General features: G+C 48.5%; 1 protein-coding gene across 1 annotated transcript in view; it reads left to right on the top strand.

Moving 5' to 3' along the window:
- Positions 1–22,911, top strand: part of mroh1 (maestro heat-like repeat family member 1) — a 190,321-nt gene that overhangs the window by 11,218 nt on the left and 156,192 nt on the right. The window contains exons 3-7 of the mRNA XM_041183382.1: positions 8,934–9,079; positions 9,188–9,319; positions 11,147–11,309; positions 18,844–18,942; positions 20,049–20,200. Coding sequence (XP_041039316.1) covers positions 8,934–9,079; positions 9,188–9,319; positions 11,147–11,309; positions 18,844–18,942; positions 20,049–20,200 — 692 coding nt within the window. The remainder of the gene's footprint in view (positions 1–8,933; positions 9,080–9,187; positions 9,320–11,146; positions 11,310–18,843; positions 18,943–20,048; positions 20,201–22,911) is intronic.

The following is a 22,911-nucleotide window of genomic DNA, read 5'->3' as shown; positions in this document are numbered from 1 at the left end:
TTGAATATATTTAAGGCTGAGTTCTAGATTCTTTTTTGGTCTGTAAGGGAGTCAGGATTTGGGGGGGGCAGGCAGGAGAGTGGGGTTAAGGTGGCAATCGAATCAGCGTTCAGTAGAACGGTAGAGCAGGCTCGATGGGCTGATTGGCCTAATCAGCCTCTTCCTTATGATCTCATGGAAGAGGTTGCACAGGTTGGCAAGGGTTGTAGGGACAATTTCAAAGTTTGTGGATGATGCCAAACTTGGAAGCGTTGTGGACTGTGAGGAGGATAGTGTAGAGCTACTTCAAAAGGATGTAGACAAGTTGGTGGAATGGGTGGGCAGGTGGCAGATGATGTACAATGTGGAGAAATACGAAGTGGTTCATTTTGGTAGGAAGAAGATGGAGAGACAGCATAAAATAAAAGGGTACAACTCTAAAGGGTGTGTGGGAGCAGAGGGACCTGGGTGTCTCTGTGAATTAAGTTATTGAAGATAGCAGGACAGGTTGAGAGCACAGTTAATAAAGCAAACAGTATCCTGGCCTTTATAAATAGAGCACAAGGGCTATGCTAATTCACTAGTTAGACCTCAGGAGTATTGTGTCCAGTTCTGGGCACCACCCTTTGGGAAGGATGTGAAGGCATTGGAGAGAGTGCAGAAAAGATTCACGAGAACCACCATTCCTGGGATGAGGAGCTTCAGTTATGAAGATAGATTGGAGAAGTTAGGACTGTTTTCCTTGGAGAGAAGATGACAGAGGAGATTTGATATAGGGATTCAAAATCATGAGGGGTCTGGACAAAATGGATGGGGAGAAACTGTTCCCACTCAGGAAAGGATCAAACACGAGAGGGCACAAATTTAATGTATTTAGTAAACGAAGCAAAAGTGATCTGAGGAGAAACTTTTTCACACACTGAGTGTTTAGCGTTTGGAATGCACTGTCTGAGAATGTGGCAGAGGCAGGTTCCACTGAAACATTCAAAAGGGCATTAGACTGTTACCTGAAAAGGAAGGATGTGCAGGGTTACAGGGAGAAGGTGGGGGAATGCTACTGGGTGAGTTGCTCATTCGAGGAGCTGGTGCAGAGATGATGGGCTGAATGGCCTCTGTGCTTTTAACAATTTTGTGATTCTGCGACTGGAGGAAGTGGTAGGGACTGGAGGAGATTACAGAGATAGGGAGGGTTGTAAGGGCTGGAGGAGGTTACAGAGATAGGGAGGGGTGTAGGGTCTGGAGGAGGTTACAGAGATAGGGGTGTAGGGACTGGAGGAGGTTACAGAGATAGGGAGGGGTGTAGGGTCTGGAGGAGGTTACAGAGATAGGGAGGGGTGTAGGGACTGGAGGAGGTTACAGAGATAGGGAGGGGTGTAGGGACTGGAGGAGGTTACAGAGATAGGGAGAGGTGTAGGGACTGGAGGAGGTTACAGAGATAGGGAGGGTTGTAGGGGCTGGAGGAGGTTACAGAGATGGGGGGTTGTAGGGACTGGAGGTTACAGAGATAGGGTTGTAGGGGCTGGAGGAGGTTACAGGGATAGGGAGGGTTGTAGGGGCTGGAGGAGGTTATAGAGATAGGGAGAGTTGTAGGGAGCTGGAGGAGGTTGCAGAGATAGGGAGGGTTGTAGGGGCTGGAGGAGGTTACAGAGATAGGGTTGTAGGGAGCTGGAGGAGGTTGCAGAGATAGGGAGGGTTGTAAAGAGTGAAGGAGATTACAGAGATAGGGAGGGTTGTAGGAGCTGGAGGAGGTTATAGAGATAGGGAGGGTTGTAGGGGCTGGAGGAGGTTGCAGAGATAGGGAGGGTTGTAGGGAGCTGGAGGAGATTACAGAGATAGGGAGGGTTGTAGGGACTGGAGGAGGTTACAGAGATAGGGTTGTAGGGGCTGGAGGAGGTTACAGAGATAGGGAGGGTTGTCAGGGCTGGAGGAGGTTATAGAGATAGGGAGAGTTGTAGGGAGCTGGAGGAGGTTGCAGAGATAGGGAGGGTTGTAGGGGCTGGAGGAGGTTACAGAGATAGGGTTGTAGGGAGCTGGAGGAGGTTACAGAGATAGGGAGGGTTGTAAAGAGTGAAGGAGATTACAGAGATAGGGAGGGTTGTAGGGGCTGGAGGAGGTTGCAGAGATAGGGAGGGTTGTAGGGAGCTGGAGGAGATTACAAATAGGGAGGGTTGGAGGGGCTGGGGCAGGTTATAGGGATGGGGAGGATTGAGGCCATGAAAGGGTTTGAAAACAACATCTTAAATTGGACCGGAAGCTAATGTTGGTCAGCAAGCCTGGCTTGTGGGGGAACTGACTGGGTGAGAGCCTTGGTGTTGGTTAGGGCACAGGGAGCAGAATTAATGAGAGCAATCGTGTCACCTCTGGCTGTGTTAACTTGGCTCGGCACAGGAGGGGATATGGATTGAAGCTGTGTGTCTGGGCCTGCCCAGGAGGAAGTTGCCTGCAGCTTTCTGTGGCTCTGTGGTTAACGCTGTTCAGTGTGTAGCTCAATGAGGAGGCTGACCTCTCCCTCTCTTTCCTGGTGCTTTGCAGAGGGTAAATTCTGGCTCCTCGTAAAAAACCCCCCCCATTCCCATTGCCCCATTGGCGGCCGTACCTTCAGCTGTCTCGGCGCTAAGCTCTGAAATTCCCTCCCTGAACCTCTCTACCCCTCTCCTTTAAAACCAACCTCTTTGACCAAGCCTTTGGACACCTGTCCCTAATATCTCCTTATGTGGCGCGGGGTCACATTGCTTCTGTGAAGCACTTTTGAGGCGATGTGACTGATGTTAAAGGTGCTATATAAATGCAAGAAGTGGAGAGGGAGAGGGTGGGGGGGTGACTGACTCTGCGAGGTGCAGCGTGGGCAATTTCCGCTCGCAGTGTCTCCAGCACCCATTTGCTGTTCCGTTTCATTTCCAGTAGCTCCCAAGTTTTAAAAGCAGACCCGACGATTCCAGGGGGTTGCTGTGACCCTGACATGCTCTGAGTGCAGTGAGGGGGTTGCTGGTGTCCTGAGCAACACCACAAAAACCAGACTGTCCTCGTCACTGATCTCGATGTGGCTTGTGGGGACCTGGCTGTGGCCTACAGTGACTGCAATTCAAGGAGGCAGTTAGTTGGACCCAGAGAGCTTTGCGATGTCCAAAGGGAGTGAGAGGCTCAATAGGGATGCAAATCCAGTACAAATGAGGTGGGTGGCTTATCTCACACCGGCATCCTGTGAGCAGGGCCTCTGGAACTGAGTGGACTGGCTTTTATTAACCTTGTCTGAGTAACGTGCCCTTGGGGCGGGCAAAGTCTTCCCTTCCCTTGAGCCTGATGCCAGCAGCTGTTCCTGCCATGCCTGATCCTGCTGAACTGTGACCCATGAACTCTCTGTACTGAACCACTCCCCGCTGAACATCTCCTGTGCAGTACCTGCTTTGTGCTGACTCCCTTGTCACAGCGACAGTGACCCTGCACCAGTGAGCTGTTCGTCCATTATCGGACTGAGCCCGCCCCTGGGTGAGTCTTTAACCCTTTGTGGAACGTGAGAAATAGGAGCAGGAGTAGGCCATTCGGCCCCTCAAGCCAGCCCCGTCATTCAGTAAGATCGTGGCTGATCTGCCCCAGGCCTCAACTCCTCTTTCTTGCCAACTCCTCATAGCCCTCAACTCCCCAATATTTCAAAAATCTACCTCCTCTTTAAATACTGTCAGTGATCTAGCCTCCACAACTCTCTGGGTAGAGAATTCCAGACATTAACTACCCTCTGAGAGAAGAAATTCCTTCACAGTTTTAAATGAGTGTCCCCTTATTCTGTAACTATGTTCCCTAATTCGATATCCCCCCACTAGTGGAAACATCTTCTCTGCATCCACCCTGTCAATCCACCTCAGAATCTTGTACGTTTCAATAAGGTCACCCCTCATTCTTCCAAACTCTAATGAATAAAGTTCTGTTGAAAGGTCATGAGGACTCGAAACGTCAACTCTTTTCTTCTCCGCCGATGCTGCCAGACCTGCTGAGTTTTTCCAGGTAATTCTGTTTTTCTAATGAATAAAGGCCTAACCTGTTTAGCCGTTCTTGATAAGTCAACCGCTTCGTCCCTGGAATCAGCTTAGTAAATCTCTTTTGAACTGCATCCAATGCCAAAATATCTTTTCTTAAATACGGGGACCTAAGCTGTACACAGCACTCCAGGTGTTACAAGATCTTTCCTCCCATTAGCCCCTTGCTTATCTGATATCTTTGAGATGTTTATAGTATCCTCCACCATGAAGACCTATACAGAATATTGGCTTAAATTATCTGCCATTTCCCTGTTATCAATTTTCCAGTTGCATCCTCCAAGGGTCCAACGCTCACTTTAGCCCCTCTCTTTCCTTTTAAAAACCTGTAGAAGCTCTTGCTGTTTGTTTTTATATTTCTTGCCAATTTACTCTATCAATCAATTTTCTCTCTTTATTAACTTTTTAGTCATTACTGCTGATTCGTAAAAAAATTCCCAATCCTTTGGCCTACCATTGCTTTGTACGCCTTAGTTTTTGACTGGATACTCTCCTTGACCACCTCTGTTAACCATGGGTGGTTCATCCTTCTCATCGAGTCTTTCTTTTTGACTAGGATAAATTTTTGCTGAACGTTATGAAATATCTGCTTAAACGTCTGCCACTGCTCACCCACTGACCTTCCCCTTAGTCTATTTTCCCAGCCCATTTTAGACAACTTTTTTTTCATATCTCTGTAATTGTCCTTACTTAAGTTGAGGACACTGGTTTGAGACCCGAGTTGCTCACCCTCAAACTGAATTTGAATTTCTACCATGTTGTGATCGCTGCACCCTAGAGGATCCTTAACTACGGTATCTCTTATTAATCTGACCTCATTGCATACTACTAGATCTAAAATAGTCTGTTCCCAGGTAGGTTTTACAACATATTGCTCTAAGAAACAATCCCTAATGCGTGACACGGCTTAGTTACCGAACACAGTGAAAAGGGAAAGTTCCTCCTGGTTAAACAACACCTTGATTTTTAACTTCTGATTCTTGTTTTCAAATCTCCCCCCCCTCCCCCCCCCCCAAAAAAAAACTCTGTAATCTCCTCCAGCCCCACAACCCTTCTGCGCTTCCCTAATTATGGCCCCTTGAGCAGCCTTGATGGTGACCGTCTGGACCTGAAGGTCTGGAAATCCCTCCCCAGACCTCTCTGCCTCTCTCTCCCTCGCTTTCCCCCTTTAACATTCTCCCACCTCTTTGAACAAGATTTCGGTCATCTCCCTTACTATCAATCATGTGGCGCGGTGCTGTACCTCATTTGAGAATTGCTCATGTGTAGCATGTTTTAAGGCAGTAGAGGTGTGATTTGAAGTGATGAGTGGGACCGGAAGGCAGCTTGAGAGGAGCGGCGGCCTTGGTAAGATTTATAAAGAGCGGGAGCTGAGAGTCAGAGTGGAGATTTATAAAGAGTGGGAGCTGAGAGTCAGAGTGGAGATTTATAAAGAGTGGGAGCTGAGAGTCAGAGCGGAGATTTATAAAGAGCGGGAGCTGAGAGTCAGAGCGGAGATTTATAAAGAGCGGGAGCTGAGAGTCAGAGCGGAGATTTAAAAAGAGCAGGAGCTGAGAGTCAGAGCGGAGATTTAAAAAGAGCGGGAGCTGGGAGTCAGAGCGGAGATTTAAAAAGAGCAGGAGCTGAGAGTCAGAGCGGAGATTAAACTGCTGCAGTCCATTAGCTTAAACAGGATAAGGTGAGGACTTTGGGCTATAGTAGGAGTGTTTGGAGCAGAATAAGGCCCCTAGTATAATTAGTACTCTTTAAAGGGAGTAACTAACGAGCTTAATCTAAAGAGAAGTCATGGCAGCAGAGCTCGCACCCGTGATATGCTCCTCCTGTGCTCTGAGGGATGTCTTGGAAACTTCCAGTGTCCTTGGCAACCATGTGTGCAGGAGGTGTGTCCAGCTGCAGCTACTGGCTAACCGCATTTCGGAGCTAGAGCTGAGGGTGGATTCACTGTGGAGCATCTGCGATGCTGAGATTATCGTGCACAGCACGTTCAGTGAGGTGGTCACACCGCAGGTAAAGACTGAACAGGCAGAAAGGGGATGGGTGACCACCAAATAGAGTAGAGGAAGGCAGGTCGTACAGGAGACATGGCTGCAAGGTAAGCAAAGATGAGAACTGAACATCCAGGGGTATTCAATATTTAGGAAGGACAGAGAAATATGGAAAGGAGGTGGGGTAGCATTGTTAGTAAAGGAAGAAATCAATGCAATAGTGAGGGACGATATTGGCTCGAAAAAACATGGTGGAATTTGATTGGGTGGAGATAGGAAGCACCAAGGGGCAGAAAATGTTGGTGGGGGTTGTCTATAGACAGTAAATGGAGATGTAAGGGAAGGCGCTAGGCAGGAAATTAGAGACACATGCAATAAGGGTGCAACTATACTCATGGGTCACTTTAATGTACATATAGATTGGACAAACCAAACCAGCAACAATACTGTGGAGGAGGATTTCCTGGAGTGTGTACGCGATGGTTTTCTAGACCAATACAATGAGGAACCAACTAGAGAGCAGGCTATCCCAGACTGGGTGCTGTGCAGTGAGAAAGGATTAATTAACGATCCTGTTGTGTGGGGTCCCTTGGGAAGACCGACCATAAAATGATCGAATTGTTCATTAAGATGGAGAGTGAAGAAGTTGAATCTGAAACTAGGGTCCAATGAGGAACTATGAGGGTACGAGGCACGAGTTGGCCATGGTGGATTGGGGAACCTTACTGAAAGGGTTGATAGTGGATGGGCAATGGCTAATATTTAAGGAATGTATGCATGAGTTACAGCAATTATTCATTCCTGTCTGGTCCAAAAATAAAACAGGAAAGGTGGCTCAGCCATGGCTAAGAAAAGAAATTAGGGATAGCGTTAGATCCAAAGAGGAGACCTATAGAATTGCCAGAAAAAGCAGCAAGCCTGAGGATTGGGAGCAGTTCAGAATTTAGCAAAAGTGGATAAAAAGATTGACCAAGAAGGGGAAAATAGAGTATGAGAGTAAACTTGCAAGGAATATAAAAACTGAATGTAAAAGCTTCTATAAATATGTGAAGAGAAAAAGATTAGTGAAGACAAACGTGGGTCCCTTACAGTCAGAAACGGGGGAAATTATAATGGGGAACAAAGAAATGGCAGAAGAATTGAACACATATTTTGTTTCTGTCTTCACAAAAGAGGACACAAATAATTTCCCAGAAATGTTAAGGAACCAAGTGTCTAGTGAGAGGGAGGAATTGAAGAAAATCAGTATTATAAATAAATGGTGCGAGAGAAATTAATGGATTAAAGGCTGAAAAATCCCCAGGGCCTAATAATCTACATCCAAGAGCACTAAAGGAAGTGGCCCTGGAAATATTGGATGCATTGGTGGTCATCTTCCAAAATTCTGTAGACTCTGGAGCAGTTCCTACAGATTGGAAGGTGGCAAATGTAACTCCACTATTTAAAAAAGGAGGGAGAGAGAAAACAGAATTACAGACCAGTTAGCCTAACATCAGTAATGGGGAAAATGCAGAAGTCTGTTATCAAAGACGTGGTAACAGAACACTTGGAAACATTAACAGGATTAGACAAAGTCAGCATGGGTTTATGAAAGGGAAATCATGCTTAACTAATCTACTGGAGTTTTTTGAGGATGTAACCAGTAGAATGGATAAGGGAGAACCAGTGGATGTGGTCTATTTGGATTTCAAGAAGGCTTTTGATAAGGTCCTACACAAGAGGCTAGTGGGCAAAATTAAAGCACATGGGATTGGGGGTAATATACTGGCATGGATTGAGAATTGGTTAACAGACTGGAAACAGAGTGGGAATAAGTGGGTCTTTTTCCAGGTGGCAGGCAGTGACTAGTGGTGTACCGCAGGGATCAGTGCTTGGGACCCCAGCTATTCACGATATATATAAATGAGTCGGATGAGGGAACCAAATGCAATATTTCCAAGTTTGTTGATGACACAAAACTGGGCAGGGTTGTGAGTTGTGAGGAGGATGTAAGGAGGCTTCAGGATGATTTAGACAAGTTGTATGCATGGGCAAACACATGGCAGATGCAGTATAACGTGGATATATGCAAAGTTATACGCTTCAGTATGAAGAACAGAAAGGCAGAGTATTATTTAAATGGTGATATATTGGGAAATGTAGACATACAGAGGGATCTGGGTGTCTTTCTGCACCAGTCAATGGAAGTAAATAGGCAGATGCAGCAAGCAATTAGGAAGGCAAATAGTATGTCGGCGTTTATTGCAAGAGGATTTGAGTTCAGAAGTCGGGATGTCTTACTGCAGTTACACAGGGCCTTGGTGAGACCACACCTGCCGTTTTGGTCCCCCTACCTAAGAAAGGATATTCTTGCCATAGAGGGAGTGCAGCAAAAGTTCACTAGGCTGATACTGGGGATGGCAGGACTGTCGTATGAGGAGAGATTGGTTTGACTGGGCCTGTATTCACTTGAGTTTAGAAGAATGAGAGGGGATCTGATTGAAACATATAAAATTCTAACAGGGCTAGACAGACTAGCTGCAGGGAAGATGTTTCCCTGGTTGGGGAGTCTAGAACCAGGGGCCACAGTCTCAGGATATGGGGCAGGCCATTTAGGACTGAGATGAGGAAAAATTTCTTCACTCAGAGGGCGGACAACCTGTGGAGTTCTCTACCACAGAACCTGTGGAGGCTGGGTCACTGAGTATATTCAAGAAAGAAATTGATAAACCTTTGGATATTAGGGGTATCAAGGGATATGGAGAGAAAGCGGGAATATGGCGTTGAGATAGAGGATCAGCCATGATATTGAATGGCGGAGCAGGCTCGAAGGGCCGAATGGCCTACTCCTCCTAGTTTCTGTGTTTCTACGATGTTGATGTGATTGGGGAGGTTTTTGCTGCTGTGATGAATTCTCTAGTACAGCCAGTCACCGCCTCCCCTCTGATTCCCTCCGCAGCCTTCTCTGTTGCGCTGATTGACGCAGCGTTCGACAAGGATGAGTCTGTCCGACAGGAAGTATCGCAGGCTCTTCGGGAGCTGGGCTACCACCACCCTCGGCTGGTCCTCCTGTCCTGCCACTCCTACCTCAGCAAGCACAGTAAGGTAACTGTCGAGGCCTGGGTGCAGACACACACACACACACACACACACACACACACACACACACACACACTCACACACACTCATAAATCCCCCTCTCTGTTTCTGCAGCTGGTGCAGAGTCATCGCATCATCATATTGCACAGCATGGAGGCTATCGTCAGGGAAACCATCAACCAGCTCGACCAATCCCTGGCCAGGATGGTCATCTCCTTGGCTTCGGAAGAGATGACCAGATCGAAGGTAATTTGCCCACCTCACCCATTCTCCCCCCCACCCACCCACCCGATTCCTTTAAGCAGCCACTGTTCTTGCCATGCACAGGAACACTCGCTCCTGCATTGTTTTGCTAATGGAGTTGTCTGGCCTGTGTGGACTGACTGTTCAAACGTGGGGATCGTGGTGGTCAGCTCTCAGCGGGGGCTTGAGAGTCCGTGATTGGGCAGCTGATTATTCTCCTCTGTTCTCAGGCAACCCATACAATCCCTGCCCTGAAGCCTGACCCACGGTGGACATCAGGTAAATGACCAGAGGCGTTGGCACATTGGGCAGCACCTCAGCCTCTACCTAAGAACATTGTGGGTTCAGATCGCACTCCGGAGACTTCACAAAAACAGGCCGACACTCAACAGTGCAGCACTGACAGGGGCGGTGCCCTGTGGGAGGGGAGCGGTGCCGCCCTGTGGGAGGGGGGCGGTGCCCTGTGGGAGGGGGGCGGTGCCCTGTGGGAGGGGGGCGGTGCCCTGTGGGAGGGGGGCGATGCCGCCCTGTCGGAGGAGGGGGGCGGTGCCCTGTGGGAGGGGGGCGGTGCCCTGTGGGAGGGGGGCGGTGCCCTGTGGGAGGGGGGCGGTGCCCTGTGGGAGGGGGGCGATGCCGCCCTGTCGGAGGAGGGGGGCGGTGCCCTGTGGGAGGGGGGCGGTGCCCTGTGGGAGGGGGGCGGTGCCCTGTGGGAGGGGAGCGGTGCCGCCCTGTGGGAGGGGGGCGGTGCCCTGTGGGAGGGGGGCGGTGCCCTGTGGGAGGGGGGCGGTGCCCTGTGGGAGGGGGGCGGTGCCCTGTGGGAGGGGGGCGGTGCCCTGTGGGAGCGGGGCGGTGCCCTGTGGGAGCGGGGCGGTGCCCTGTGGGAGGGGGGCGGTGCCGCCCTGTCGGAGGAGGGGAGCGGTGCCGCCCTGTGGGAGGGGGGGCGGGTGGCGGCGGTGCTGCCCTGTGGGGGGGGGAGGGGGGGGGGGCGGTGCTGCCCTGTGGGGGGGGGAGGGGGGGGGGGCGGTGCTGCCCTGTGGGGGGGGAGGGGGGGCGGTGCTGCCCTGTGGGAGGGGGGGTGCGGGGGCGGCGCCCTGTGGGAGGGGGGGTGCGGGGGCGGCGCCCTGTGGGAGGGGGGGGGCGCCCTGTGGGACGGGGGGGGCGGCGCCCTGTGGGAGGGGGGGTGCCGCCCTGTGGGACGGGGGGCGGTGCCGCCCTGTGGGAGGGGGGGGGGGCGGTGCCGCCCTGTGGGACGGGGGGCGGTGCCCTGTGGGAGGGGGGGGGGGGGGGGCGGTGCCGCCCTGTGGGAGGGGGGGGGGGCGGTGCCGCCCTGTGGGAGGGGGGGGGGGGCGGTGCCGCCCTGTGGGAGGGGGGGGGGGCGGTGCCCTGTGGGACGGGGGGCGGTGCCCTGTGGGAGGGGGGGGCGGTGCCGCCCTGTGGGAGGGGGGCGGTCGGCACCACTTTGTGGGATGTGGGGGGGGCAGCGCCACTCTGTTGTTGGGGGGGGGGGGCGCGGTGCTGTGGGAGAAGGGGGGCGCCGCTGTGGGAGGGGGGGCGGCGCTGTGGGAGGGGGGCGCAGTGCCATGCTGTGGGAGTGGGGGGGCGGCACCCTCTGACGTTCTGATGTTGCGAAAGGCTCTATATAAAGCAAGGCATTGAGCTGTGAGGTGATCCTGGTCAGTTGAATTCACCATTGCATTGGGCAGTAATGGTGTAGGGTGTCAGTGAGCTGAACGGCTGCTCAGTTAGTCCTAGAACAGGAGGCCCCCTAGTCACTGGGCAGGCAGGTCTGGAGACTGTGTTCTTACCCATCCCACGTTTGCTGTGCTTTAGGAGGTGTTCCCTGACTGGCAGGAAGCTGCTAGTAAGCTGCTGGTGTCCTTGGGCTGCAGGTTCATCAACGAGGTGATGGAGGAGATTCTACAGAAGTTCCAGCCGGGAGTCCTGCCCCACTTCTTTGTGGTTCACACACTGGCCAACCTCTCCACAGCAAACGGTGAGGCTGTGAATTTATCAGGTTTCCTTGTTTATTACACCCCTCCCCCTCCCCCCCTCCCTATCCCCCTCCCCCCTCCCTATCCCCCTCCCCCCTCCCTATCCCCCTCCCCCCTCCCTATCCCCCTCCCCCCTCCCTATCCCCCTCCCCCCTATCCCCCTCCCCCCCTCCCCTTCTCCCTCCTCCTGATGCCTGCAGTTTGAAGGGGTCATCATCAACCCACTGCTTACTTCAGAATCACAGATTATTACGGTGCAGAATAGGAGGCCATTCGGCCCATCATGTCTGCACCGGCTCTGAGCATTTTAACTTAGTGCCAACCTCCTGCCTTTTCCCCGTGACCCTGCCATTGTTTCTATTTAAATAGTCATCTGATGCCCTCTTGAATGGATCAGTTGAACCTGCCTCCACCACACCTCCAGGCAGAACATTCCAGACTCTAACCACTCGCTGTGTGAAAAAATTTTTTCTCATCTGACATTTGCTTCTTTTGCAAAATATTTTAAAACTGTGCCCTCTGCTTCTTGATCTGTTTACGAGCAGGAGCAGTTTCTCCCTATCTACTCTGTCCAGGCACCGCATTACTTTGAAAACTTAGAACCATAGAAAAGTTACAGCACAGAAGGAGGCCATTCAACCCATCTTGTCCATGCCAGCCCGAGGACACCCAAGTGCCCTTTCTAATCCCACCTTCCTGCACCCAGCCCATAGCCCTGCAGCTTACAGCACTTAAGGTGCAGATCCAGGTACTTTTTAAAAGAGTTTAGAGTTTCTGCCTCTACCACCAACTTGGCAGCGAGTTCCAGACACCCACTACGCTCTGCGTAAAAAAAGTTCTTCCTCATGTTCCCCCCTACACCTTCTGCCACTTATCTTGAATCTATGTCCCCTGGTTCTAGAATTCTCCATCAAGGGAAACAATCTTATCCTGTCCACTCTTATCTATTCCCCTCATAATTTTGTACACCTCAATCAAGTCACCTCTCAGCCTTCTTTGTTCTAAAGAAAATAACCCCAACCTATCCAATCTCTCCTCGTAGCTACGCGTTTCTAACCCTGGCAACATTCTTGTAAACCTCCTCTGCACTCTCTCCAGAGCTATTACATCCTTCCTGTAATGTGGTGACCAGAACTGCCCACAATACTCTAGTTGTGGCCTCACCAATGTTTTATATAATTCCAACATTATATCCTTACTTTTATATTCTATACCTCTGCCAATGAAGGAGAGCATTCCATATGCCTTCTTTACAACCTTGTCTACTTGAACTGCTGCCTTCAGGGACCTGTGTACTTGTACGCCAAGATCTCTCACTTCACCTACCCCTCTTAGTATATTCCCATTTATTGTTCAATCCCTGTAACTGTTTGACCTCCCTAAATGTATGACCTCACACTTCTCTATGTTAAAATCCATCTGCCACTTTACCGCTCACTCCACCAACCCATCTATATTGTTTTGGAGATTATGGCTATCCTCTACACTATCCACTACTCGGCCAATCTTTGTGTCATCTGCAAATTTCCCAATCGTGCCCCCCATGTTCACGTCTAAATCGTTAATATATAACACAAACAGCAAGGGTCCCAACATATAAATATAAAAACAAAAAAACTGCGGATGCTGGAAATCCAAAACAAAAACAGAATTACCTGGAAAAACTCAGCAGGTCTGGCAGCATCGGCGGAGAAGAAAACAGTTGACGTTTCGAGTCCTCATGACCCTTCGACAGAACTTGAGTTCGAGCCCTGTGGAACACCACTTGAGACAACTTTCCATTCACAAGGGCATCCATTGACCATTACCCTTTGTTTCCTGTACAAAGCCAACCTTTTATCCAGTTTGCCACATTACCCTGAATCCCATGGGCTTTTACTTTCCTGACCAATCTGCCATGTGGGACCTTGTCAAATGCCTTGCTAAAATCCATGTACACAACATCCACTGCACTACCTTCATCAACCCTTCTTGTCACTTCCTCAAAGAATTCAATCAAATTTGTGAGGCAAGACCTTCCTTTAACAAATCCATGCTGACCATCCCTGACTAGTCCATGCCTTTCCACATGACAGTTAATCCTATCCCTCAGGATTGATTCTACTAATTTGCTCACCACTGATGTAAGACTAACTGGCCTATAATTGTTTGGCATTTCCTTTGATCCCTTTTTAAACAATGGAACTACGTTTGCATTTCTCCAGTCCTCCGGTACCTCCCCTGTATCTAGTGAAGATTGGAAAATCATCCTCAGAGCATCTGCTATCTCCTCCCTGACTTCCTTCAGCAGCCTCGGAAACAATCCATCTGGCCCTGGTGACTTATCAACTTTCAAGGATTTCAGCCCTTTGAGTACTTCCTCTCTCTTTATGACTATCCCGTCCAATATCTCGCAGTGTTTCTCCTGGACTTCTATATCTACATCCTCCCTTTCCTTTGTAAACACGGAGACAAAATATTCATTCAAAACCCTTCCCACAGCCTCTCCATCAACACACAAGTTTCCATCTTCATCTCTGATAGGTCCCACTTTTACCTTAACTAACCTTTTAGCATTAATGTATTGGTAAAACATCTTTGGGTTATCTTTAACTTTACTTGCTAATCTTTTTTCATGCCCTCTCTTTGATTTCCTTATTTCCTTTTTTACTTCGTCCCTGCACTTCCTATATTCATCTAGGCTATCTGCAGTGCTTAGTTCTTTGTGCCAATTGTACGCTTTCTTTTTCTGTTTGATCTTCCCTTGTATTCCTCGAGAAAACCAGGGAGGTCTAGATTTGGCAGTACCACTCTTATTTTTGTAGGGGACATGTCTACTTTGTACAATTAGGATCTTGCTTTTTAGTGCTTCCCACTGGTTTTCCACTGTTTTATCCTCCAGCAGTGCTGTCCAGTCCTCCTCAGCCAAGTCCCTTCTCATTTTTGCAAAATTTGCCTTCCCCCAGTTCAAGACTTTTACTCCTGCCTTATCTCTGTCCTTTTCCATGGTAACGCTAAATCTAACTGAATTGTGATCACTGTCCCCGATATGGTCGCCAACTGTCACTTCACCCACTTGCCCTTCTTTGTTCCCCAAGACTAGGTCTAGAATTGCATCTCCTCTTGTTGGGTTTGTCACTAATTGGTTGAAAAAATTTTCCTGGACACACTGCGTGAATTTTTCTCCCTCAGTGCCTCTTATATTGTTTGAATCCCAGTTGATATTAGGATAGTTGAAGTCTCCTACTATTATTGCCCTCTTGTTCTTACAAGCAGAAATTTGCCTACATATTTGTTCTCCTATCACTATTTGGGGGTCTGTAGCATACTCCCAGTAGTGTGGCTGCCCCTTTTTTATTTTTAAGCTCAATCCATAAAGCCTTGTTTGTTGACCCATTTAGTATATCATCCCTTCTCACAACTGGAATTGATTCTTTAACCATCAGTGCTACCCCCACCTTTTTTTATCTCCTACTCTATCGTGTTGAAGACTCTATAACCAGGGATATTTAGCTGCCAGTTGTGTCCCTCCTTTTTGTCCCTCCAGGTCTCCGTTATAGCAATGACATCCCGCTGTCATGTGTCTACCTGTGCCCTTAACTCATCTACCTTGTTTGTAATACTCCTTGCATTGAAGAATAAACAGTTTAACCCCGTCAATTTCCCTTGCTGGACACTTTTTAAACTTTGCTTCTCCTGTAACTCCATGTCTATCACAACTTCCCTAGCTAATGTTCTACCTCCATTTTTCTGATCTGAATCTGACCTATCTGATCCTACTCCTGGGATCCCATCCCCCTGCCACACTAGTTTAAATACTCCCCAACAGAACTTGCAAAAGCCCCCGCAAGGACACTGGTCCCAGCTCTGCCTGGGTGCAGCCTGTCCGGCTTGTACAGGTCCCACCTTCCCCAGAACCAGTCCCAGTGCCTCAAGAATCTGAATCCCTCCCGGCTACACCATCTCTCCAGCCACGTGTTCATTTGGTCTATCCTCTTATTCCTGCTCTCGCTAGCACGTGGAAGTGGAACTGGGAGTAATCCTGAGATTACTACGTTTGAGGTCCTGCATTTTAATTTATCTCCTAACTTCCTGTACTGAACTTGCAGGTCCTCATCCCTTAGTTTACCTATGTTGTTGGCACCAATGTGTACCACGACCACTGGCTGTTTACCTTCTCTCCCAGAATGTCCTGCAGCCACTCCGTGACATCCTGGACCCTGGAACCAGGGAGGCAACATACCATTGATTCACGTTTGCGGCCATAGACGCGTCTGTCTGTGCCCCTAACTATTGAATCCCCTATCACTATAGCCCTGCCACTTGTTTTCCTCCCACCCCTCTGAGAAGCAGAGTCACCCACGGTGCTGTGAACTTGGCTGTTGCTGCTTTCCCCTGAGAGGCCATCCCCCCCCAACAGTATCCAAAGCGGTATATCTGTTAGAGCAGGAATGACCACAGGGGCCTCCTGCACTACCTTCCTGAGTCTTTTACTGTTCCTGATAGTCACCCATTCCCTTTCTGCCTGTGTAATCTTCACCTGCAGTGTGACCACCTCGCCAAGTGTGCTATCCACGACTTGCTCAGCATCAGGGATGCCCCACAATGAGTCCAGCTGCAGCTCCAGCTCCAAAATCCGGTTAGCTGGAAGCTGCATTTGGACGCAGCTTCCGCACACATGGTCAACAGGGACTCTGGAAGCGTTCCTCATTTCCCACATCCTGCAGGAGGAGCATATCACGGGTCTGAGTTCTCCTGCCATGATGTCCCTGTCGATTAAGCTAGTCACTCCCTTAAAAAATACGTTAGTTTGGGGCCTTATTTATGTTAGCTAGGAACCTTGTTTACTGCTTTCCCCTGAGAGGCCATTCCTGAAACAGTAAACCTTGTTTCTTGTACAGTACTACTGTACACTTCTTTTAGCTCCTACCTCAGTATTAAGTAATGAATAACTTTATTAGATTGAAAAAAACAACTCAACAGGATTCACTCACCAATCAGCTGCTTTTTAAAAAAAAAACCACTTTCAGAAGAGTGCCCCTCGCAGGTCTGGTGCACTCCTGAAGCTACTGCCTCTCCCACTCTTTTGGTTTGAGGAGGAGGGAGGGGTGGAAACACTTTAGCGATGTAATATTTGGGGCTATTCCATTCTTTAACAGTGGGTGCTCCTCAATTCCCTTCTGAGTCGCGGTGTCTGTGGTAACTTCTATCAAGTCTCCTCTTAACTTCTCCTCTCCAAGGAAAACAGTCCCAATTTCAACAATCTTTCCTCATAACTGAAGTGTCTCATCCCTGGAACCATTCTCGTAAACCTCTTCTGCACTCTCTCCAATCTATTCACAGCATTCCTATAGTGTGGGACTGTGTATAATATTCCAGCTGAGGTCTAACCAGTGTCTAATATAAGTTCATCATAACCTCTCTGCTCTTGTACTCCATGCCCCTATTAATGAAGCCTAGAATACTGTCTGCTTTAGAATGGATCTAACAGTAGCAAAGGTAAATCAACAGATCATTGTGTCTGTGGGTGGGCCGTGAGTTAATGTGTCTACATAACCTTGGCTTGATGCTGAGACACTTTCCCCTACCTCGGGAGTCTAGAATATGGGGTCACGCTCTTGAGTCACAGCCATTTGGGACTGAGAAGAGAAATTTCTTCTCTCAAAGGGTTGTGAATCTTTGCTATTCTCTACCCCAGAGGGTTGTGGGCACTCCTTGTTGAGAATTTTTACTCTTCCCTCCAATTTGTTCTCGAGGTGGTCGTGTGCTACAAGTGTAACTTTGTCCCCTTGATCTCTGCCCTCCTTTCTCTCTCGGTCCCTGTCTCCCGCCCTTTCTGTCTATTCCTCTCTCCACATCCTTGCCTGTCCCTCTCTTCCCTTGCTGTGTTTGGAGTGCAGGAATTTATTTCCAGCCTGGACTTGTCTGTCACTCTACGTGCTTCAGTTTTTGGATTACGACATTAAGCCAACAGGCGTGTGAGGCTGATCATTGCGTCATCACATCACTCTTTCCTGATTCACTCTGTCTCGTCTCCTGACCTGGCTTGTGGCAGGCACTCTGACACCAAGGTGAAAGGTTGAAGTTCAATGGCAAACACACCCCTATCCTTAAACATGCTGCTGGCCAGCAATGTCATGGATCACCTGAGTGCTTTTTGCACAGGGAACTCTGGGTGAATTTGGAATTCAGATTGAGAGAAATCCTGACTGCTGTTTATTATCCATAAGCTTCCCTGTGCCCTGATACACCTCCCACTGCTCAACATTTAAGAGGTTAAACAAAATAGCAAGCTGGGATCAGTAAAAGTGCTGTAAAAAGCCATCTGCTTCACTGCTACGACTGAGATGGGAGGAGTGCGCAGTTTATCTGCCCCCCACTACCCCACAGGTCATACCATTAGTGTAAATGTTTAATTCACTTACCACAATGGCCAATGATTTACCTTTGCTACTGTTAGATCCAAAATAAAAGAGACTTAAACTTACCACAAAGGAAGATGGTTGTGGTCGTTGGAGGTCAGTCATCTCAGCTCCAGGACATCACTGCAGGAGTTCCTCAGGGTTAGTGTACTAGGCCCAACCATCTTCAGCTGCTTCATCAATGACCTTCCTTCCATCATAAGTTCAGAAGTGGGGATGTTGAAGGATAATTGTACAGTGTTCACCATCTGTGACTCCTCAGATACTGAAACAGTCTGTGTCCTTATGCCACAAAGGAACATTTGCACCACACAAATGACAGGCAATGACAATCTCCAATAAGAGGGAATCTAACCATCTCCCTCTAATATTGAGTGGCATTAATATCACTGAATCCCCCACCATCAACACCCTGGGGGTTACCATTGACCAGAAACTGAACTGGACTAGCCATATAAATACTGTGGCTACAAGAGCAGGTCAGAGGTTAGGAATCCTACGGTGAATAACTCCTCTTGACTCCCCAAAGCCTGTCCACCATCTACAAGTCAGGAGTGTGATGGAATACTCCCCACTTGCCTGGATGAGTGCAGCTCCCACAACACTCGAAGCTTGACAGCTTCCAGGACAAAGCAGCCCACTTGATTGGCACCACATCCACCATCTTTGACATTCAGCCCCTCCACCACCCGATGCACAGTGGCAGCAGTGTGTACCATCCAGCAACTCACCAAGGCTCCTTCGACAGGGCCTTCCAAACCTAGGACCTCTAACATCTAGAAGGACAAGGGGAGCAGACACATGGGAACACCACCATCTGGAAGTTCCCCTCCAGGCCTGACGTGGAACTGTATCGCCGTTCCTTCATTGTCGCTGTGTCAAAATCCTGGAACTCCACCCACCCGTTCTAATAGCACTGTGGGTGTACCTACACCACGTGGACTGCAATGGCTCAATAAATGGTGACCCAGCCAGCCTCGATCAAAATTAATAAAAAATACTCCCGTCCCTTTCTCTTCCACCTTTAAAATTGGATCATTCAGTATGTACTTTCCTGTTTTGAATACATTAATTGTTATTTTCTGCTGCTGTCCCTGGGTCACTCCTACTCTACTGACTGTCATTTGTTCCTCAGTGTATGGTATGGTGCCCTTCCTGACAGCCATCTTGGGGACAATGCTGCCTATGCTGGGAATGGCAAAACAGGATGCAATGAAATCAGTATTCACCATTGGTAAGAGCCTTATCTGTAATTGATGGGGACAGTGTCGAGGGAGCTTTACTCTGTATCCAACCCCGTGCTGTACCTGTCCTGGGAGTGTTTGATGGGGACAGTGTAGAGGAAGCTTTACTCTGTATCTAACCCTGTGCTGTACCTGTCCTGGGAGTGTTTGATGGGGACAGTGTAGAGGGAGCTTTACTCTGTATCTAACCCCGTGCTGTACCTGTCCTGGGAGTGTTTGATGGGGACAGTGTAGAGGGAGCTTTACTCTGCATCTAACCCCGTGCTGTACCTGTCCTGGGCGTGTTTGATGGGGACAGTGTAGAGGGAGCTTTACTCTGCATCTAACCCCGTGCTGTACCTGCCCTGGGAGTGTTTGATGGGGACAGTGTAGAGGGTGCTTTACTCTGTATCTAACCCCGTGCTGTACCTGTCCTGGGAGTGTTTGATGGGGACAGTGTAGAGGGAGCTTTACTCTGTATCTAACCCCGTGCTGTACCTGTCCTGGGAGTGTTTGATGGGGACAGTGTAGAGAGGGCTTTACTCTGTATCTAACCCCATGCTGTACCTGTCCTGGGAGTGTTTGATGGGGACAGTGTAGATGAAGCTTTACTCTGTATCTAACCCCGTGCTGTACCATCCCTGGGAGTGTTTGATGGGGACAGTGTAGAGGGAGCTTTACTCTGTATCTAACCCTGTGCTGTACCTGTCCTGGGAGTGTTTGATGGGGACAGTGTAGAGGGAGCTTTACTCTGTATCTAACCCCGTGCTGTACCTGTCCTGGGAGCGTTTGATGGGGACAGTGTAGAACAATGTGGTGGACCAGTGGGGTTGAGTGCAGAGAAGGATTGATTCACTGAAGCTTCTCTGTGATTCTAACTTTCTGGAACTTGCTGCCAATGTGGGCGGTGGAAGTGGAGATGATGAATGATTTCAAAAAGAAACTGGCTGGGCACTTGAGGGAGATAAACATGCAGAGCTGTGGAGAGTGGGATTGAATGGATTGCTCTACAGAGAGCCAGCGTGGATGGGCTGAATGACCATCTGTGCTGTAATGACTCCATGATACTTCCTGATCGTTATTCTTGCTGTGTTATTCCCCTTTCTTTTGGTTGTAGCTCTGGGACATTTCAGCGAGAGTATCCTCGAGTACTTGGCAAACCTGGACAAAGCCCCGGACCCCACAGTCAGGAAGGATGCCTTCTCCAGTGAGATCTACGCCTCCTACGAGATTCTCTTCAATGTGTGGCTGCAACACAAAGAGGCCAAGGTGAAAGGGGCAGGAGAGTGGGGTGGGGCTGGCTTTCAATAATTCTCGGACTTGCTGCTTAACCCCCCCGTGAATCTAATAACACTCGACAAGCTCTGATCTCCCCATCCATGGTCTTGTTTAATTCTGGTTATAAGAACTTTAATTGGACATTTTCCTTTTTTATTTGACTTCCCAATTTAGCCAAAGATTGTTCTCCTTTTTTGTCTCTCTGGGCCTAATGTAAAAGCTCGAGGGTGGGACGAAACTCGAACGTGAGAACTGTGAGGAGGATAGTGATAGACTTTGAGGGACAAGTTGGTGGAATGGGTGGGCAGGTGACAGATGAAGTTCAATACGGAGAAAGGTGAAGTGATGCATTTTAATAGGAACAACAACATAAAGCAAATGGTATAACTCTAAAGGGAGTGTAGGAGCGGAGGGACCAGGTAAATATGTGCATAAGTTGTTGAAGGTGGCAGGACAGGTTGAGAGAGCGGTTAATAAAGCGTAAGAGATGCTGGGCTTTATTAATGGGGCATAGAGTATAAGAGCAGGGAGGTTATGGTGAAAAAAGAAATGGTGAAATTGGTTATGGTGAAAGGACTGGAAACGTCAACTTTGATCTTCTCTGCTGATGCTGCCAGACCTGCTGAGTTTTTCCAGGTAATTCTGTTTTTGTTGAGGTTATGGTGAACCTTTATAAAACACTGGTTCAGCCTCAACGAGGGTATTGTGTACAGTCCTGGGCACCACACTTTAGGAAGCATTAGAGAGAATGTAGAAAAGATTCACAAGAATAGTTCCATGGATGAGGGATTTTAATTATGTGTATAGACTGGAGAAACTCTGGCTGCTCTCCAGGCTGAGGAAAGACTTGATAGAGGTATTCAAAATCATGGATTGGGAGAAAGTAGATCAGGAGAAAGCGTTCCCATTGGTGGAAGGATCGAGAGGCAGAGGACACAGGTTTAAGGTAATTGGCAAAAGGATTAAAAGCGTCATGAGAGAAAATGTTTAACATACGAATTAGGAGTAGGAGTAGGCTATTCGGCCCCTCAAGCCTGCTTCACCATTTAATACAATCATGGCTGATCTAATTGTAAACTCAACCCCACATTCCTGCCTACCCTCTATAACCTTTCACCCCCTTGTTAGTCTAGAATCTACCTAGCTCTGCCTTAAAAATATTCAGACTCTGCTTCTACTGCCCTTTGGGGAAGAGAGTTCCAAAGACTCAACTCTGAGAAAAAAAAGTTCTCCTCATCTCTGTCTTAAATGAGCGACCCCTTATTTTTAAACTGTGACCCCTAGTTCTAGATTCTCCCACAAGAGGAAACATCCTCCCCACACCCACCCTGTCCAGACCCCTCAGGATCTTAAAGGTTTCAATCAAGTCGCCTTTTACTCTTCTAAACTCCAGTGGGTACAAGCCTAACCTGTCCAACCTTTCCTCATAAGACAACCCACCCATTCCAGGTGTTAGTCTAGAAAACCTTCACTGAATTGCTTCTAATGCATTTATTTCTTTCCTTAAATTAGGTGACCAATACTCTACACAATCCTCCAGATGTGGTCTCACCAGTGCCCTGTACAACTGAAGCATAGCCTCCTTACTTTTGTATTCAATTCCCCTCACAATAAATGATAGCATTCTATTAACTTTCCTAATTACCTGCTGTACCTGCATATTTTTTGCACACACAAAGTGTTTAGGATCTGGAATGCACTTGTCGGGGAGTGTGGGGGTGTGTGGTACTAGTGGCTTTCAAAAGGGAATTGGATAATTACCCAGAGAGAGATAATTTGCAGGGCTATGGGGGAAGGGCAGGGAGTGGGACTAGCTAAGTTGTTTTTGCAGTGAGCTGACATGCACGCAGTTGGCCAAATGGCCTCCTATATGCTGTGAGTGAATTTCAACAGCACCTTTACAAAAGCTCAGGATGGCCCAAAGTGTTTTTCAGTCAATGGAGTGCTTTTGTATTGTCAGTCATTGGAATGTAGGAACTGCCCAGCTTTGTTAACGTGTGTGGAGACTGGAGAAACCGGGATTGTGTTCTCTCAGGTTAAGAGGGAGGTTTGATGGAGGTGTTCAAAATCATGAAGGGTTTTGATAGAGTAGATATGGAGGAATTGTTTTCAGTGACAGGATTGGGAACCGGAGCACAGGGGTTTGAGGTAATTGGTGAAAGAACCAGAGGGAGAAATGAGGAGAACATTTTTTGAGAGTTGTTGTGATCTGGAACATGCTGCCTATGGAAACATATTCATTAGAAGTTTCCAAAAAGGAATTGGCTAAATACTTGAAGGGGAAATGTGTGCAGGAGTGGGGCCTATTGGAGAGTTCTTTCAAAGAGCTGGCACAGGTATGATGGACTGAATGGCCTCCTTTTGATTCATGTAATTCTAAGAAGGCCCAATTTCAACAAAATGAAGAATGGAATTTTCCCTGTGTTTGGAGGGACACCATCAGAGCAGGAACTTCAACCTGTCCCATTGGGAGTTGGCATAGAGTCCACGTCTCACTGATTGTTCATTGTTCTGGATTAGGGACCCTTTGTGGTCCCCTATTCGGACTGAACCAGATCCAATGGAAAATGAATCAGATTTAATACTAATTTGAGTACTCACTCTGGGTGCAGGAATGTAGGAAAGAAACTGGAGCAGATTGTTAACCTGACCCCATGCAGTACCTGTCCTGGGAGTGTTTGATGGGGACAGGGTAGAGGGAG

This window comes from Carcharodon carcharias, chromosome 3, assembly GCF_017639515.1.
Source record: "Carcharodon carcharias isolate sCarCar2 chromosome 3, sCarCar2.pri, whole genome shotgun sequence".
Taxonomy (NCBI): domain Eukaryota; kingdom Metazoa; phylum Chordata; class Chondrichthyes; order Lamniformes; family Lamnidae; genus Carcharodon; species Carcharodon carcharias.
Note: the sequence above shows the minus strand (reverse complement) of the source record. Positions and strands in the feature narration are given on the sequence as shown.